Source organism: Cyphomyrmex costatus, unplaced genomic scaffold (assembly GCF_001594065.2).
Source record: "Cyphomyrmex costatus isolate MS0001 unplaced genomic scaffold, Ccosl1.0 scaffold196, whole genome shotgun sequence".
Classification (NCBI taxonomy): domain Eukaryota; kingdom Metazoa; phylum Arthropoda; class Insecta; order Hymenoptera; family Formicidae; genus Cyphomyrmex; species Cyphomyrmex costatus.
In genome coordinates, this window is record NW_017275998.1 from 324,993 (window position 1) to 343,822 (window position 18,830).

At 35.1% G+C, this 18,830-nt stretch overlaps 2 protein-coding genes across 2 annotated transcripts; one reads left to right on the forward strand and one right to left on the reverse strand.

The window, feature by feature from the left end:
- Positions 1 to 6: 6 nt before the first annotated feature.
- LOC108773019 (uncharacterized) lies at positions 7 to 2,538 on the forward strand. Its single transcript, XM_018538711.1, has 9 exons — positions 7 to 35; positions 142 to 459; positions 644 to 875; positions 1,020 to 1,117; positions 1,200 to 1,391; positions 1,472 to 1,599; positions 1,684 to 1,888; positions 1,959 to 2,230; positions 2,311 to 2,538. Exons 2-9 carry the CDS (start codon positions 223 to 225, stop codon positions 2,501 to 2,503), a joined length of 1,557 nt encoding a protein of 518 aa, XP_018394213.1. The 5' UTR covers positions 7 to 35; positions 142 to 222; the 3' UTR covers positions 2,504 to 2,538.
- Positions 2,539 to 2,864: 326 nt separating this feature from the next.
- LOC108773020 (myosin ID heavy chain) lies at positions 2,865 to 17,428 on the reverse strand. The gene is made up of 20 exons (XM_018538712.1): positions 17,121 to 17,428; positions 15,655 to 15,772; positions 15,444 to 15,575; positions 14,734 to 14,766; positions 14,408 to 14,599; positions 14,134 to 14,253; positions 13,885 to 13,958; positions 12,529 to 12,778; positions 8,898 to 9,098; positions 8,040 to 8,360; positions 7,682 to 7,946; positions 6,764 to 7,024; positions 6,017 to 6,252; positions 5,763 to 5,939; positions 5,328 to 5,530; positions 5,104 to 5,255; positions 4,848 to 5,042; positions 3,283 to 3,854; positions 3,129 to 3,212; positions 2,865 to 3,027 (listed from the first exon to the last, which is right to left on the reverse strand). The coding sequence occupies exons 1-20, from the start codon at positions 17,426 to 17,428 to the stop codon at positions 2,932 to 2,934; spliced, it is 3,990 nt and encodes a 1,329-aa protein (XP_018394214.1). The 3' UTR covers positions 2,865 to 2,931.
- Between the last annotated feature and the right edge of the window lie 1,402 nt (positions 17,429 to 18,830).

The following is an 18,830-nucleotide window of genomic DNA, read 5'->3' on the forward strand; positions in this document are numbered from 1 at the left end:
ATTATTATAAAATCAATATATATCAACGTGTATATGTATGTACAACAATTATTTAAGCTGTATTTTTCTTCTTTTTTTCACGACTAAATATTAACCTCTCTGAAAGTAATTTGTAAACATTGTTTTTACTTATGTTTATAGCTGACCGGAACTTGTCAAGGTCACAATAAATTTAACAGACTCTAGTTGTGAATTCTACGTGGATATAAAAAAGTAGAAATCATGAAAGAGCTTTTGAACCAAGCTGTGGGGTACAGTAGTTCATTTGTCAATAACAATAACAACCGAGATGCAGGGACCAGCAGTATTACAAACGATAATAATTCGAGAAGATATGCTATGCTCAGCACTGAATGGGTCTCTGCTATCGGCGAAGAATTGGGCATGCATCCCTTACCAGATCCTCTGTTAAAAAGATTAGCCGAAGATGCTTCCTATCGTTTAAGAGAAGTTTTGCATGTAAACACAATGTGATTCCTATTTAATATTTGAGCTTTTGCAATTTGAATTTTTCTCAACAAAGATTGAGAATTTTATCCTTAAAGTATATCAAGTTCAGATTAACAAAGGTTTTTCAAAAGATTAATGATTTAAGATTTATAATGTTGATCATCCTTATAAAATGTTGCTTATTCTTTCTCAGAAATGTGTTACAAGACTGAGACATAGTAAGAGGAAACGTCTTACATCTGTGGATGTAAATGCAGTAATCACTAGCTTGTGCGATGCTGATCCAGTTTTTGGTGCATCAGAATCCTTACCAGAGTATCATGCGGAAGCAAAGGTGTATGTACCTAGCGAATCTATTGTTAATCTTGTTAATCAAATGAATGATCCATTGTGTCTAACACAAACTAATGTGCCATTTCTGCAAGGTAAGTTCTTTCAAAATTTATATGTAGATGAGTCTTAATTTATGAATTTTATAAAACTTAATTTTAATTTGTGGAATTGCTGTTAATTTCTTGATACATCCAATCCGTTAATTTTGTGTTAAAGTTCTTTTTTTTTTTTTTTAGAATCTGAGATATGTGATTTGAAGCTCACAGAAGCACGTCATAATTATGCCAAACGTGCGTTGAAAACTTTGTTTAATGGCTCGCAAAAAACCTTTCAGGTATGCAGAAATATGTATATATATAATTACGTTTTAATATTATTATTATGAAATATAAATACATTATTTTTTATATTTTCAGGTCTTACTTAACGACTGTGCCACTAATGTTCATTTAGGCGATGAGGGAGTTATCGATAAATTGATGTCCATTGCTAGGTCTATGGTAATCTCAAATAATGCACAATATACACGTGTTTCCACACGGACGTGTCAACTCATAATTGCCATTGCCAGTAACAGCGAAGCTGTCTACCCCTATCATTTAATTTCGGTAATTAAATGCAAAATAATGATGTACATCTTACATAAATGTGTACTCAAAACGTTTAAATGTTAAATCTTTATTTAAAGGTGGATAAATTAACGGAGTTATTGTTGGAATTACTGTTGGGTCAGAGTTTCATACATCCGAATTTAGAAATACTTTTTAAAGAGTGCGTGCTCAAATTGATGCTTCGCTGGCCATCAATTGCCGATAAGTAATATGAAAATTTAAGCAAATTTTGTAATATAATCAAACAAAATTTTTATGAAAAATTGATTCTATGAATATTAATGATCAGGTATGTACCAACATTGGAGAATGTTCTTTTAAAGAGTGAAATGGAAAGCATTGAGCTCTATAAAAAAAGGATAATGGCGGTGGAATTGTTAGCGAGTATTCAGCCTCTTATATTTTTTCAATATGATACTACGCACATACTTTCCATACAAAATATTCTGTATTATTACGCTTCATTTGGTTCAGTTATTTGGCAGCGAATAGCTGTTAGTATCAATATTATATTCTAATCCTTAATATATGGTTCTTTAATTAATTTTCTTGTAATTATTATAGCTGGCTGTTTGTGGCCTTATGAAATCACAGGGTTCTTTGAACCTCGCCCCTTTCATTGAACATTACGGAGATTCATTATTACCTTATATACCTACTAATCGTGATGATATTGCAAAAGAGAGAAGAGATAAGAAAACTGGCACACTACCTATCATCGTTAAAAGCAAGATAAGGTACGTGGAAGTCAGATCACTGCTTAACACCAGAATGCTATGGGATCGACAAACGGCGTTTCCAGATTCCACTCTAAGAGGGCCGAGACGAGAAATAAGGTGTGTATCATAATATTAATAAAGCTAACAGTTACATGAATGCGTAAAATTTTTATTATATAATTTAAACGTGATTACAGATTTGCGTTCGCTGGTGGTCGTCCGGTGCCACAAAATAACTTAAGACGTGTCAGTTTAAGAGCTAATTATCAAATTCTAAGAAGCGACCTTCAAGCCACTCTTGCTTTAGTCGCATCGCGTAGATTACTTGTAATTAAAGATAAAAAGAAGGGTCCCTACAACTTTTATAACTTAGCAAATGTTTGTCTGTAAATGTTCTATAAAGATTATAATATATGTATAAGCTTTATTCGAACATTTTAGTGTTACATGTACAACGAGTATTGTCATAATTATTCATTTTGTATTATATTAATTGTAGCTTAGACCGTTTCTATTAATTAAAACTTAAAGAGATTGTCATTGCTTTTCTTTCATAAAACTTCTTTTCTTTTAATAATTTTTAGATACCAACATCTAGTTAATTTTTTCTTATTTTCTGATGTGAATTCCTATTCACATCAATTAGGAAAGAAGTTCCTGAAAGTTCGTATGTAAATCCTTTAAATTAAAATAAAGCATTTTTTTATTTTAATGTAGATTAGGTAAAAAATTATTTATATGTATGTATGTGTTTAGTGAAGTGGAAATTCGGGAACTTTTATAAATATTACGCGAATTACATTTGTACAAATATTTTTTTAAAGACAATCTTGTAAACCCTGTGGTAGCTCCGTATGTACCAAATAATGTGAATTGGGTAGACATCTGAGTCGAGTATGTACTCTAATTGGTAACTAAAAGAAAAAAATTAAAATAACAGTTAAAGAAAAAAATAAAGCATGTTTTTTAATTGTGTATTTCTTTTTTCATAAATTCTAATTTATACTATATTTACCCTTGCTGGACGTCGTCGGCTCAAAATTCCATTTTTGTAAAACAGCATAGAAGCGCCACATTGTATAGTATACAAATCTTCTTTCTAAATAAAAGTTTTCCGTGAATATAAAAATAGGCAAAGTACAATATATTATATTATTAATGCTACTTGCCTCGTTATAATGTCCAAGATTCTCCTCATGTTTGTTTTGCATATGAAACTTATCATCTAAAGATTCTAAAGATTTATGGTCTTGTAATTGAATATCCTCGTAAATTGAATTGCTGTCTGATTCATTGTTACTATTATCTTCTCGCAACAGTTGTAATATTGATGATTTATTCTTTTTTGTATTTTTTGCTTTATTCACGTCATCCAGCCAATGCAATACATATGCGGTTCTTTTTACTAGTCTTGTTAGTATTTTCACACGTTTTCCAGATACGAAACGTAAGTAATCTTGTATTGGTAAAATGCGTTCGTATTTTGAGAGGGATCTCTCGAATTGGGATTGTTCGTGTAAATTTTTTTTAACGATCGCTTGAGCATCGTGTTCCATATTTTCTGAAGTTCCTTTTATATTTTGCGATTCATGTTGTTCTGCACAGCAGTTCATTCTTGATACAGGCACGACAGTCTTAAGTTCCAATTGGGATTCCTCAATCACTTCATTCTGGATATTGGTGCTAACAATTTCCTGCGTATCATCAGTTATGTCCTCTTCCATATGTTGCGTATAATTCTCTGCGCAGAGATAGTAGAATAAATTAATTACAAATTGTATGGCTGCGTTCCACTTGATGTTCACAACACACGTGAATATTATTTGTCCTTGTTTAAATTTTTTCTATACCGACATTCGATGCCATTTTTAACGTTAAAACAGACCATATTTGATCAAAATTGACTCTAGTCCGGTTTCATCAATGTAAAATAAACTTTATAATCTCGGTTTAATTTACTGTTTATCTTTTTTTAATTCTTAGAATTAGAAACTCTTACATTGGTGGAACCGGACCTTAACATTCGTTAATTTTAATCTCGTGGTCTATTTGACGCTAAAAATAATCGCTGACTATCAGCATGAAATTGTATCTTAACACTCAATAAATAAGATAAAATATGATTCCAAGAGCGTTGCGAGCATTAAGTGGAACGTAGTTTGTGAAGACGAGATAGATCTGTTCATATTGTTTAAAATCTCCAAAATTATTGTCCGCTTAAAACAAGATAAATATAATATTCAGATGTTAAAGAAAGTAAAGAGACTGTGAATGTAAAGAGTGCAACACGAACAAATATCGAATGTAACTTTTTCTCTCGGAAATGTGAAAATTTTATACACACACATAATATAAAATTTTCACTTTTTGTTTTAATTTTTGACTTAATCAGATATCGATTCGATGTCTAATTAACATGAAAATCATTTACATATTACACTGGCCAACAAAATTAACGTAACACCTGTTTCACTCTGCAAAAATAGGCAAATTTCAAGATAGCATAACTTCGTCAAAAAATTGTCAATAATTTTGTTGGACCGTGTATATTATATTTTATTATTAATTCGACATTACAAGTTATTTTTTATTGCATAGTGATATGCATTTATTTATTTTTTATTTTACACTGGCTATCTCTTAATTTTTCTCAGCAAATCGAGTTTCTGTTACGCCTTAAAGTTTATGATCGACATGAAGATGTGAATTTTTATACGTGCAAAAAGATACTTGCTATACTTCAACCAAAAAGATTCGATCTTGCAGACACATTCTGCGCGGTATCGCCTCCTAGCAGCCTCTAATCGCAGAAATATAGATTCCTTTAAAAAGATCAAACGTTTCCCGTAATACACCGATGAATTATCGTCATCCCGGCAAAACGACTTCAATATGTTTTTGCAAGCCATATGTAAATTACTGCATGTTTCTACGAAGAAATAATTAATTAATATAATAGACTTAAATTTTTTTTTAATCTCTTAATTTACCTGTGCGTTTTTTATTATAGCGTTTGAAAAAATCCCAGTAGGTGAAATAAACTGGATATTTACATCTAGCCAGTGGTAACGCGTCAAGAACACCCGTATTAGCCAATTGCTTGCGAAGATTGTCTCGATTCCACTCGTGGCTGTTGAGTTTCCTGCAGGGTGCATTTTTTATTGCATAAAAAAGTAAATTCAATTTCGCGTTATTGTTAAATTATATACTATACTGTGGCTTAATGCAGCGAACGTAATGCATGTCACATTTGTTTAATTCTTGTATCAATAAGTCCACATTATATCGGAGCTTGGAAAGCATCGTAGGCTTCTTCGTTTTTCCATTAAATTGAGCTTGATGTGGATTATTGGCAATTAACGAATGCAGAAATTTATTCGTACTCACGCTAAATGTTATCGTTATCTCGTCCGGAATCTGTAAATGCATTATCACGTTAGACTATATTCAGATTTTATTTCAAGTATCAGCTCAGGTATTATTTTATCTTTAAGAGTTTAAGGTTTAACTTACTTTTCATCTTTTTCTAATATATCCTTTTTTATATAGAAAAGAAATGCGCTCTTTTTAAAAAGTTCGAATTTTTAAATTTTATTTAAGGTCATGAAAAACGGACAAACTTTTTTCACAAGTTTCATAATTGATTTACCTTATCGGTATTCTTAGAAAGTAGATCACAGGCGGAATATTCTACGGTAGCAGAGTAATGATGTATAACAAAATTTTCTTTCTTTACGTTCAAAAATCGTCTCGTTGCAGGACAGTTCTTAATGTTCACTTGATGTATTAATGTAGACGAGTTGTTCGGGACAGTCGATAAACACATCTATGACATGAAAATGTTTATCGTTAACTTTCCTGCATTAATAGATATTATTTATTAAATATCTGTAAGATATTTACATCGTTTATGGCAGAAAACAAATACTTTTCGATCGTGCTTATGCGGTCTTCATACAATTGCACAATAAATAACGATTCTTTATCATCAATGAGACCTTCTTTTTGCAGATCGTTTCGGCAGGACACCAGATAGTTTTCTACGAAATATTGCTGCAATTTCTCGTTTACAAAATTAATACAAAGTTGCTCGATGCCGTTTGAATTAAAGCATTCGAATCCAAAAATGTCCAATATTCCTGAAGTGCAAGAAATATCAGTCGGTATTTGCAAAATTATATTTCTTTCTTAGAACAACAAGATATCCTTTTATCGTTTCAAGCGATTGGTTGTTACAGAAATTTAATATGCACTGAGAGGTAGTGATTAATTACTTATTTTAAGCGTTAAAGGCATTGTTGTTTAGTGCTTTTAAGGGGATGCTGGAGTGTCCTGTTTTATCATTAATTAGTTAAAGACTCGTTTCTCTTAATTGCATTTACTGATGAAAAAATCCTTTTGCATAGTTATTACTCAAATAAGGGCTGCGCAGAATAAAAGGAACAGGGTACTATGGAATACACACTGTTTATTCCAGAGTATATGATTTCTGATAGGATGAAATTCTTATTCCCTGTTCCCTGTTCCTTTTATTCTACGTAGCTCCTAAATGTTTGACCCTTTTAGGTGTCTATACTTTTAATATTTAAAATAAACAATTTTTAGTATCAAATTAGGGGTTTCTGTAAGTGAAAAAAAAATCTTTAATACCCAATCGTTCGCTATATAGACGAGCGGATAAAATTTCGTTCACGAAATTGATCAGCCAACAAACAAGAAGATCGTATAAGTGGCGGATGATGCTGTGCAATCGGTAGCGACAGGCATCCCTCGTGTTGAGATTACGTCGACAAATGGTGTGTCGACGCCGAGTGTTTTGAGGATTTATTAAAGTGGATGTGAGCAATTCGACGATGTCCTCTTCTTTGATGCAGGCTAGCCTGCACGTGTTCTTCAAGGCTTCTCTAGATTCTGAAAATCGCATATCTGTTGAACTTTCGCTTTTCCCTTGCGTCGTTTATTTTAACAATGAAAAGCGTTTCCCATACAGTACAAACTTCCAAAAGATATCCTAAAAAGCATTCCATATGTCTCCTAACATATATCGGCGAAAATCCAGAAATTTATCAAGGCGCGGTTTTCTACTGGCTCGCTGCAAGCGAAATTTTTCTTAAGATCACAAATATGAAAAGACAGATTATTTAAATTATTACATTAAAAAATTATTTAAATGTATAATTCATAAAATGTTTTATTTAAAATAAATAAATATATCAAAACACACAAAAGAAGAGTATAATATAAAATGGAATCCATGGTTTTTATATCTAGAAGTTTTTTAAAATTAAAAATATATTGTTTGGTATATATATTATCAAAATTGTGATAAAGCATTTAAAAAATATTAAAAATATATGTATATAACATTTCGCTATAAATATTTAATAAATGAGAAACGAGGAGAATTTCCATGGCTCCTTATATATCATGCTGGGATATATATCAGTATCTTCTGTTTTCCTAAGAACGTTCCCAGGATGTCTCTCGGATAAAGTACTGTATGGACTTCTATCACGATTCATGTCACGTGAAATAATTAACATAGGATAATTGCCGTCAATTACGTACGTTGATCATTCATATCGATCTTGCAACGATCGTCTTCCTGCACGAACTGTATGTTACCCATGTGAATAAGCAAGGAGAGAATGAAGAAAATGTCCTTCTTCTGACTCCCTGTAAACCCTAGTACATCCATCGCTCTTGTAGTCTCATAGAAATCGTCGCATAATTCCCGCACTCTCGGAGAATCCAAGTCGCTCACCATGAAGTATCGCGTATCCATCGACAATTTGAAGTCCGCGAAGCTTACGTTTCCTATCGCGCTCATCATCTATAAGGAACAGTTTCGCGAAATTTAGCAAAAGGATCGAATTGACAGTTATATTTCTTAAAAATGCGCACAGCTAGCTGAAGTCTCCTTCACCTGTCCAAAAATTTGAAAATTGCAGCAGCCCTTCGTGACTCGATCTCTTTCCAGGAGGTAGGAGGATATCGTTGCTCCGCATATGCTACCCATTTTGTACTCGAGCCATACAAGTTGCACATTTCTCGAGCTGACTTTGTTAATTTCAGTGGGCGCAGTTGTGAAGGCTGATATCAAACGACAAGCGACCGAAATTCTCCGCACGATATCGCAAACCGCACCTTGCGCCTCAAAAGTTTTAGGAGATGCGGTCAAGAATTCCAGCGCTTTCCACGCATTGAAGGTCTTTCCCGTTCCGGTTTCTCCATTTAAGACTATCACCTTTACGAAGAAACGTCGTTTACAAATGTATAGAGAAATGGAATAAATGAATGAACTCAAACCTAGTTGATTCGTTCAGAGATAGAGATATATTCAATTCGAGTACAGAGACACCAAGAGACTTCTTAGTTTTAGAGGAGTTTTAGACCTTACTATATATGGAAAGAATATGATTTTGCTGAAGTATCTAAAGGAGCTAGATACAGATCTGAAAATAATTTTGTTTGGACCATCAAATTAATTATATAGACTTGCATAAGATGCTAGATGTGAAAAGTTTTTGCAGTATTGTTATCAACGTTTGAGCGTCCCGCATAATTATTTTGATGGTCCAACAAAATTATTTATTATTTTCAGATCTGCATCTGACTGAATTCTTAAATACTTCAGCAAAATTATTCTCTCTCTGTAAGGTCCTCCTGGTGATACAAGCCATTTCGGACTCGTATCAGCTCTGAATTGGAGAAACAGGATAAGATAATTCAATGCACGAAGAAGATTGCAGATCGAATCTTCAATAGATATAATTGGATTTACCTGGCTAGGTTTTCCGAGACCCTGAACTATCCTGTAGTGCGCCCGGGCAGCCACGGCGAATATGTGAGGCGACACTTCTTTACAGGTCACATCGCATACATTGTCATACTCGTGAGCTTGCGAGAGATTGTAAATATCTTTGGTGGCAATTTCGCCGCTGGGATTGATCGCCAGGAGGAGAGTGCCGACCCATGTGTAAATATGACCCCGTTCCAAACGCTCCAGAAGATAATCTACGACTGTTAGAATCGTTTCCAGTTGACAACGAACGAACTTACGACACGTTTTGTCTTAAGAAGATATATTATAGGAAATACGCATTACTCTTCTCCTGCGGCACGGCGCTTAGGTCTCCCATTGCATCCCAAATGTAGGACCAACTAGTCTCCTGCAATACACGCGACTCAGTCAACCACCGCGAATTTATATTATCAAATATTAGCACGTACCTCTGCGAATGTACACATTGTTTTTATGTATATACAGAATTACTATTAGAGCGATACACATTCGTTGTTGACATTCGTCAGTTTGTATAATATAAGTTTCTGCCGTATCAAATTTATGAGAGAAAGTATAGAATGTATGTCGCTACGTCAAAGGGAAGTACGTATACTTTAAAACAATGACAGAATTCGTAGAGAAGTTTGCTTATCGATATGCAAGTCGATTTGCATCATGACTTTTGCGAAAATAAAAATATTTAGTAATGACAGTCGTCGGATGTAGAGAATAAACGTGTAATCATTATGTTACGTATGCTTTTTATTTGTCATAATTTTTATACGATACGACAGAATTGGTTTTCAAAATCGTTCGTATGAGTCACAAGCTCACTCTCCGAGGTGTAACAGTAAGCCGTGGCGGGCGATTAATATCAATGTCGATTGCTCATCGATAATATCAATAAAATTGCCATTTAATTTATTCCATATCAGATCTATGCAATTTGTATTTGTTATTAATAATAAGTGGATTTGAACTACTCAATATATTTTCTATAAATATCTGACTGCATTTTGCGAAGATAATTCTGCGGAAAAGCTAAGATTTCCCTAATCTCCACATTTTATTATATTATATATATTTCTTAAAAAAATTAATGAAATTTTATATTTTCATATATATGTATATATTTCTCTTTCTTCTTCTCACTCTCACTCTTTCATTTTCCTTCCGTTCTTATTTTCAAATATAATTAGTATATAAATTAAAAATATAAACAAATAAATATACAATGATCATATAATATCTAGTTTCTCCTGACATTCATTAATCTTCAAATATTATTTAATTTATATGAGAGGTTTTGCTATAATACTGCAAAGTATCATACAATGTAGACAAAGTTGCGTTTGCGTTTATATTTTGCAGTAATAATTATTGTCATCGTATATCTTTTTAATATAAAATAAAGGATTATATATAAATATGTATATTTTAATACACATTGTTTGAATTATTAAATTTGTCAGAAGAATATATAATTTGTAGAAATTATATAGGTATATAATCTGTGAAATTACAGTTCGGAAGAATAACTCGAATTACATTACAATCTTGAATCTTAAGTGCTAAATTTTTAACATTAAGAAATTTAAATTTCATTTATTCGTGCTGTCAGTGTGATTATTATGAAAAACAGGAGAATCTAAATATTATATACGAATTTACTTATACCGAATACGAACTTACTAGCACCAAGCACGTACCAAGCACACAATAAATTAAAATTACCTGTGGAATTTACATAATACCCTGGCTTCACTAATTATAATCGTTATTCGTGCCTATTTGTTACAAGATATATTCACGAACAGAAGTTACATACGTGCAACTTTCTCAAAATTATCCAAACGTACTTGCGATATTTTTGAACGACGAGGACGATAAATAAATTACAATACAAACGCTTTTTTGTGACATTATTAACAATGATTAACTGCATCTAATTTTTGTTTGATTACAGCGAATTAACTGCAAAATAATTTGCTTAATAAATTTACAATGGTGGCACGAATGGTTAGATAGTCGACTCGCGATCCGGGGATCCAGGTTCGATTCCATTTGCGCCCCATATAACGTATTCCTCACTTAAACATAATCTCAAGTGCTAAATTAGAAATTAATAGATTATCTACTTATTAAATCGCGCTATATCCGTCTATCCGGCGATCGATGTAATTTTTCACGTTTAAGAGAGTACCATTTCATCTTACGAGTAAATGTCAAAATTGTATCTTCACCCAAGAAGCATTGCTCCAATACATGTTATGCAATCCTGATTCAGTCAGGGCTATATATAAAGATATAAAAAAGGCTTAAGGCCTATGTGAGATTCACTTTGATTTAATACGAGACAAAAATTGTAAGTTGATTACGTGTGGCCTTTGTCCCAGAAGAGGCATACACTGGATCAATAAATCCATCTTAGAGCATATAGTACTGTGAGCCTCATAAGTGAGTCGGAATAACAGAGGCTTAAAAAAGATAAATGTATAATAATAAATAATGTGTATTTAACAAATCTTTCTTATATTTACAGAGGAAATAGATTTTAGTATATGTATAAAGATCATAAATTCTGAAACGTTGCACACGTTTGCGTCCAAAGAAAATAATAGATTCTGAATTTTGAACAATTAGATTAATTTTCTCAATTACACTTGTATATCATGCTTAAAATTAATTTCTTGCATTTATATTTACAATAAATTATACATATATGTATATATATATTACAAAAATTATTTGCATTTGATAAATATTTGTAATTAAGGTTTCTGTAGATCTAAAAACGTAGATTCGACTTCCGTTTCCGGCATCCAAGATAACATCGTGCAGAAGAAAACTTCACACATATATGAAGGTCCCAAATCGATCGCTGGATAAAACGCGACCACAATGTAGTGATAAGCAGATAATCTCTAATTTTGCACTTGAGATCACGTTTAAGTGAGGAAATGAAATTTACCGCTAATATTAACGATTAAGTGTATCCGTACCCATAACGCGCGCGGGCGCGAATTATACACGGTCCAAAATATCCGCTCAGGAATAGATGGCTTCGCGCAACACTCTCTGCACCACGTTACATAAATACTGTGGCGAATTATATCGGACGAACGCATATCAAATAACATACATTATTACGCTATTAATGCGTATGATATGAACATGTCGCGCAGAGAACTAATTACGAATACGAGCAGATAAAACGAGATCATTTTACAATATCTTGGACGTCCGAGACCGATCGAAGTCTGGTAGAAATACGATTGAATAATTATACAAATTAAATTCTTTTCAGATATACAATTCAAATATCATTGCTCTATTGCAATTTGTAACATAATTGGAACGATTATATAAACTCTCATTCTCGAGATTTAGGCATTCAAGTTTACTGAATGAAATATTAAATTAAACAAAAATCAAATAAATTTCATGTGAATAGAATGCTTGTCCGTAAGGAGTATGTACTTTCAAATTTTTTGCACTTCGAGGATGCGGACATCTAGAACGAAAAGAAACGTTGCTATACGCAAAGAAGATTAATATAACCGGTATGTCATTAAAGTCGCAGTTTCCTAGGTGTCGGAATGAGAGACTTGACAGTGTTTCCTTCTATCTTAGCGTCATGTTGTTCTGCGTCGTTCAAATCGCATGGCGATTTTACGCAATTTTTCGGCTTGATGGGCGAACCGGACACGCATTCCGACGAGTGTCTTCTCGCATGCACATTGATGCGCCGTATCGGAGTCTGTTCCTGACGGAGTCTTAGCGTATGAGGTAAACGTTCGATTGGCTTGCGATGGCTCCCGGCGGAATTAAGCTCGGAGAGCAGTGATGGTCGCTGACGGTCCAACGAGTCACTCCAACTGCAATAGAGAAGTTGTTGCTGTGAGAAATAGATCGCAGAAATGATGAAAGTTCGATTCAAGTAACAATTCTGAGTTGCTCAAATGAAAAGGACTCAAAACTTACCGCACATGGCTATTCAAGGCAGCGTGAAACATTACGAATTATAAATCTAGTATCTTATCGCAAGAAATTGGGAGTGTCAAGATAAAAAACGGACTATGTTATTACAACATGCCAGAAACATTAGTTTTATAAATGTAAACGGGACAATAATCTACAATATATATTAATCCTTCTACATTCTCAAATAATTAAAGATATTTTCTAAACTACAAAGATTAGATTTTTTTCGATCATTATAGGCTTTCGATCAAAATGCAATCACTCATTATTTTCTTTCGCAAATAAAAAAAAAACTGATCGAAGACATGACATGAAGCTAAACATGAAAAATGATAAAATACGTAGAACACAACGTTACAATTTTGTGGCGTTTGAATAATTGTTACAAAAATTTAATACAGAAATACAACAGTTTATATATAAAGCTATTATACTTTATAAAATAATCATGTCTATTAAGCTGTTATAACAAAATGTATAGCAGTTTATAACAAATTCGATTATGTGTCGCTTTGACAGGATTTGCCTCGATCAATCAGCCGGGAATTGCGAAGTATAAATAAGAAGTCAGATTACTCGATTGCATGCAAAATGTGAACGCAATTATTAATAACGGGTTGTCAAACAAGTGATACGAAAATAAAAGAGGTGCATAAATATAAAGGCGTTAAATGCAGATAGGAGTACATATCCCAATAACAAGTCACACAGACTGACGCACTCTACCTTCCCGATCCTGAAGCTGCATCACGCGGAATCACCCGAGAAAAGGGCGGGACCAGAGCAGCAAAAAGAACATTATTATTTACGATGCACATGATAGAGACAATATTTAAAATGCGATTGTGTTAGTGGTACAAGAATAATTCACGTAAACGTAATTTTTGACGATCAATTGGTATTAATTGTAAAAAATAATGTATGTTGAATGAAGACTATACATATAAATATTAGAACTTAAACGTGTAACAATAATTGTTAAAAAAGGATAAATGCTCACCTAACGAGAGGTCCCATGACACCATCCTGTGGGAGTGACTGTAGGAGCGAGGGTCCCGCCGACACTGGACGTGTCTAAAGCCACAATCAAACAATTTCCTTTTAATCGAGAGCGCGACGATAAGATAACATTAATAGCAATAACGAATCACGAAACACAATCACAAAACAAAACGTGATTAATGTGATCGTAACATTACAAACGGTACGAAGTACGATAAAGGGATTGAAAAATTCGACGAAGTGATACCTTTTCTGTTTGCGTAGCGGCATTACAGGTATCTCCAGAGGAGACGTTGATGTTGCGTGTCGGCAAAGTACAGCTTTGAGTATCGCCATTCTTAGGTTCTTGAAGCTTCGACATCTGGAGCTGCAAAGGGTTAATATTCAATTATCACTCCTATGCAATTCACTTCGATTAATAAAGAGCGCTCTGAAGATGATTACCGCTCCGTCGGAACGAGCTTTTCGCGGTACAGAGAGCGGTACAGTTAATCGCGAGTAGGATTTACCTCGTTATTTACCTCAAGTAGCTCAATGGTACGATCCCGCACTTGTATCGTGCGATCTCGGTCCTCCACCTGGCCTTGAAGGAATACCACCTGCCTTCTCAGATCCGCCAGTTCGTCTGCAATACTGCTACCACCACTTCCCGGTGATGTGCTCACGTCAGTCATGTTACTTCCACCCTCATTCAGGTTACAGAAGAGGCCATTCTGCGATAATATCGACAACGTCATTTCTAATTTAATGTCACCTCAATTACCATAAGTAGGATTAAAAACGAAAGTCTAAGTTATTTTTAGATCCATTTTCTGAGCACTTTATAGGAGGTACCAGGTATACTCACCTTCGGATTATCGAATGGGTTGAGAGTTTCTGTCTAAAAATCAATATCAGATATTAGTAGACGGTAGATTTATTTTTAGCGTTAGCGATAATTCTCATAATTTGCTGTCAGGACCGAGTAAAACAGTAGAATTTGAGCGAAAATTAAGTCTATTTCTTGCAATTATAACTTTCACATATCTTGTAATTATAATTTCACATATTGCTTTCTTTTGTAATTGCAACTTTCATGCATATAATTTTTACTCGGTTCCGCGTAAAGTATATAATATATTATTAAAACGTATATTATATGTAATATAATATAATTAAATAAATACACAAACATGCATGTAAATAAAGTGACATAAATTAATAAAATGTGCAAAAAAATCAATGCAACGTACCCTCGTCAAATCGTTCTCTCCTGACTTGAGACGCAAAATCAGGAAGGACGACGACAAAAATGAAAAATAAAAAAGATCGTGTTAATAAAAATAGGCAAAAACATAAACGCATATCCGTGTACATGGGTAACGGAATAAAATGCTTGTGGTCGATAACGTGTGTGCGGTGGAAACCGAAGGCGGGCCTCGAGCTAAAACTCAAGTCGCTTCAGCACCGCGCTTAAAACGCGTGAAACATATTTACGGGGACGATCGCAAGAAGCGATGTGACGTGCACAATTTTTGGTGAGGTAAAATGCAAGCGGGTGTTATGCTTTTGTCGTACCTCCTGAAGAACTCGCTTGAGCTTCAGGAGCATCGTCTTTATGGAGACAATGTCCTGGAACATGTACTGATACGTGCCGCGGTCTATCCTGAGGCTGGCCTCATCACCGGAATCTACGCACGAGGATGACACCTATAATCGACAAGATATCTGATATCAGCAAAATATTCTCTACAGACAAATCGAGTTTAAGCGTATAATTGTGACTTACACTTCCCGACGTTCTCATAGGACTAGAAACTTGACGGTTGCGCATATTGTCTAACGAACGCGGCGATTCCGTTCCCGATCTACTGCGTAACAGCCTTGACATCCTGTCACTTCCGATTCTGAAACAAGAATAGTGAAATCCGTGTAATTCCATGCGTTTAATTGTCAGAACTCTCCTTGAACTGCACCGGGAGCTCTATAGAATTTTGTTAAAGAGAGAACAAGAGTCGGTTCTCAAGCAATTATACAAGATGTCCCAAAATTCACGACTCAAACTACTAACGCCAGGTAATATCTTAATTTTAATTCTACTTAATTTTCAAAAAAATTAAGTAAAAAAATTATTTGTAAATTTTTTTATTCTAAGCAATAGTTTTTGAGATATAAGGATTAAAATGTGGCCAGTTATAAGTTGAACGAGGATCAAGCGCTAATTAAAGTTCAAAATAACAATTTAATTATTTAACAATTTAATATTTTTCTTAATCTCTGTACGTGATTCACAAACGTTTCAACTTCTTTCCGAGCCATTCTCAGTGAACAAAATTATAAGAGCTACTTCGCTTAAGCTCCAAATTGGGAAATAATGAGTGTATCCGCGTACGCTGATTACAAGGCCGAGTGACTCAGATCCCAAAGACACAATAAAATCTATAGCTAGTCATGTAGAACAAAATTAATAAATTGAAAATATAGCAATAAAAAATTTAAATTTAATAAAATTTTTAAACGGTCATAATACGAATAAAATAAAGACAGAAGCGAAGTCAAAAGTCCTTAGTACAAAAGTCCAAGTCACAATATTGTGCTTACTAATCCTAGCGCGACTCATGGACATGCAGCCATCTAAACATAGTCTGTAATTGGCCATACTTGAATCCTTGTTACTTTAAGAATTACTACTTAAAATAAAAATTTATACATAAATATATAACCTCTTTATTTAATTTATCGAGAATTATCTTACTGTAATATTTCAAGTCAACAAATTTTAGGACATTCTATAGCTGCACAGAAATCCTAAAAAAAGTCAGTTAACTATATAGAAACTGTAAAGAAACGTATCTATTTAAATTATTCATTATCTTCTCATCTAACTTAAATTATTCTCTATAATAGAATAAAAAGAAGTGATAATATGATTTGACGGAACGGATATAATTAATCATGCCACATCGAAAAATAAATTTTATATATATAGAAAAAAAACTGTACGTGCTGAACATAAACGATAAAGAGCTTTCTGCGAATAAATGTAAAGCAGCAGGGGTCTAACAGGAAGTAGTGTATTCGCGCATTATCATAATTCTCATCGCAGTCACGCTATCCCAATAAAAAAGAAAACGAGCGTGCGGCGCCTAATCTCCACGCTTCCTCGCTATCTTGTATCTCTCCTAGGCTACTCGGAAATATCTGAGGGAAGAGCGTAGCTCTTCCTGATGGGAGCGGCAGAGTGAGAGGCACTACCTTCCGGAACTATTCTTGGCTCGCGAAGAGACTGCGGTGGTGGAGGCAGCGGTAACGCCGATACTCGTGGAGGTGATCGTCTGGCCGTTGGTCGGCGTCCTGGGCTGCCGTGGAGGCGGCGATCCATTCGTGGGCGTCGAGCTCTCGGACGAGAGGCCGGAGTCGTCGCGTCCATCCTCGGTGCCGCCGCCGCCGCCGCCGCCGCCGCCGGTACCGTTTTCCAAACTCGCGGGGACGCGGACGCGCGTCGGCAGGCCAGTGGTGCGCCTCCGAGCGCCTTTCGAGTTCTCGGCCGACGTGGAGGCCATCCTGGACTTGCTCCCTCAACCGAATCGTCGATTGTCTCCCGGCAATCGCGCGCGGGTCATCGGCCCTGGTCTCGCCGCGCGTTCACCAAGTCTCTCGCTGAACGAACTTGAGGACAACGTCGAACTTCTCGGGAACTGATTAGGCTTATCAGTTGGCTTGAGCAAAAGAAGGAGGGCCGGACAGTTTCCTTGTGAATTTCCTCGAGTTTCCTCACGGAGTCTTCTCGACCTAACCGAGTGGTTGCTTTGATCGTATTACTGAACGTGACAGTCCGTCGGAAAGCTTCACCCACAGGAATAGGATAATGTAAATAGAAGATGGAGCACAGACGGGCATATTTATAAGCTGGATGAAACGGAATGCGTCGTGGTTTTACAGTCGACGGAGGACGAGAAGAGGGAAACGCGCGGCAGGGTGAGAAGCGAGAGACGTTAATGGAAAGAGCCTGGTGTGGAGTACGATGAGTAATTCGGTAGACATGCAGTTGCCGCGGTCACTTTCCCGAGTTGCACGTCCGGCTTATACGCGCCGAATTACACGCGTTCCGCGTGGTGCGTTTTGCAATCCTCACGCTAAGTTACGCGAATTCGAGCGATGCCCCGGCATGGGGGATGCGACGTTATATACTTCGTTCGCCGATGTCACGGCGAATGAAGCTGCAAAACGAGATAAACGCAACGTAAATGGCAACTCGAAGACTCGGATCGATGGACAGGTGAACGGGAGAACGGAAAGAATAATTAAAAAAAAAAAGAAATAGAAATTCACTGAACGCGATATATACATAGATCGATCTAGATCGCCGCTCGGATAGCGGTAACGTAATATTTTGCGGGTTGACTAACGAGTTTTTTTTTTTTCTCTTCCTTTCGATACACCGTAAGTTATTTGCGTTGTAAATTATCGAACATGGTAGTTAAGCGCGCTGGAAAATTACACCTCCTATTTAAGTATAGTTTCGTGAAACGACAATAATTTTTATTTATTCTACATTCGCCGTATCATCTCATTGCCAATTTATCTCCACAGTAATTCGTTCGTTAGCGCTTCCATTCTTTTCTATCCTTTTTTTCTCTTCATTTTCGTAACAATATCTCAGACTCGGAAGTTAAGTTGAGTTGAGTCATCCTGTCGAGTGAAAGTTATCCTACCGAAATCTCTACCGAAGCGCTTGCTATTTTTCTACCAGAGCGCACGTTTTATCGAACTGAATAATGATTATCTAAGTGCGGTTGTCGCAAAATCCTCATCCTAAAATTCCATAACATTTCCTGATTTCCCGATAAAATTTTCATGATTTTCTCTAATGCTTTTAATAATATTTCGCATCTTTTTGTCCTGATTTAGAAATATTATATTCTGTTGAGAGAGTAATTTAACACAGCAATGTAAATTACTATT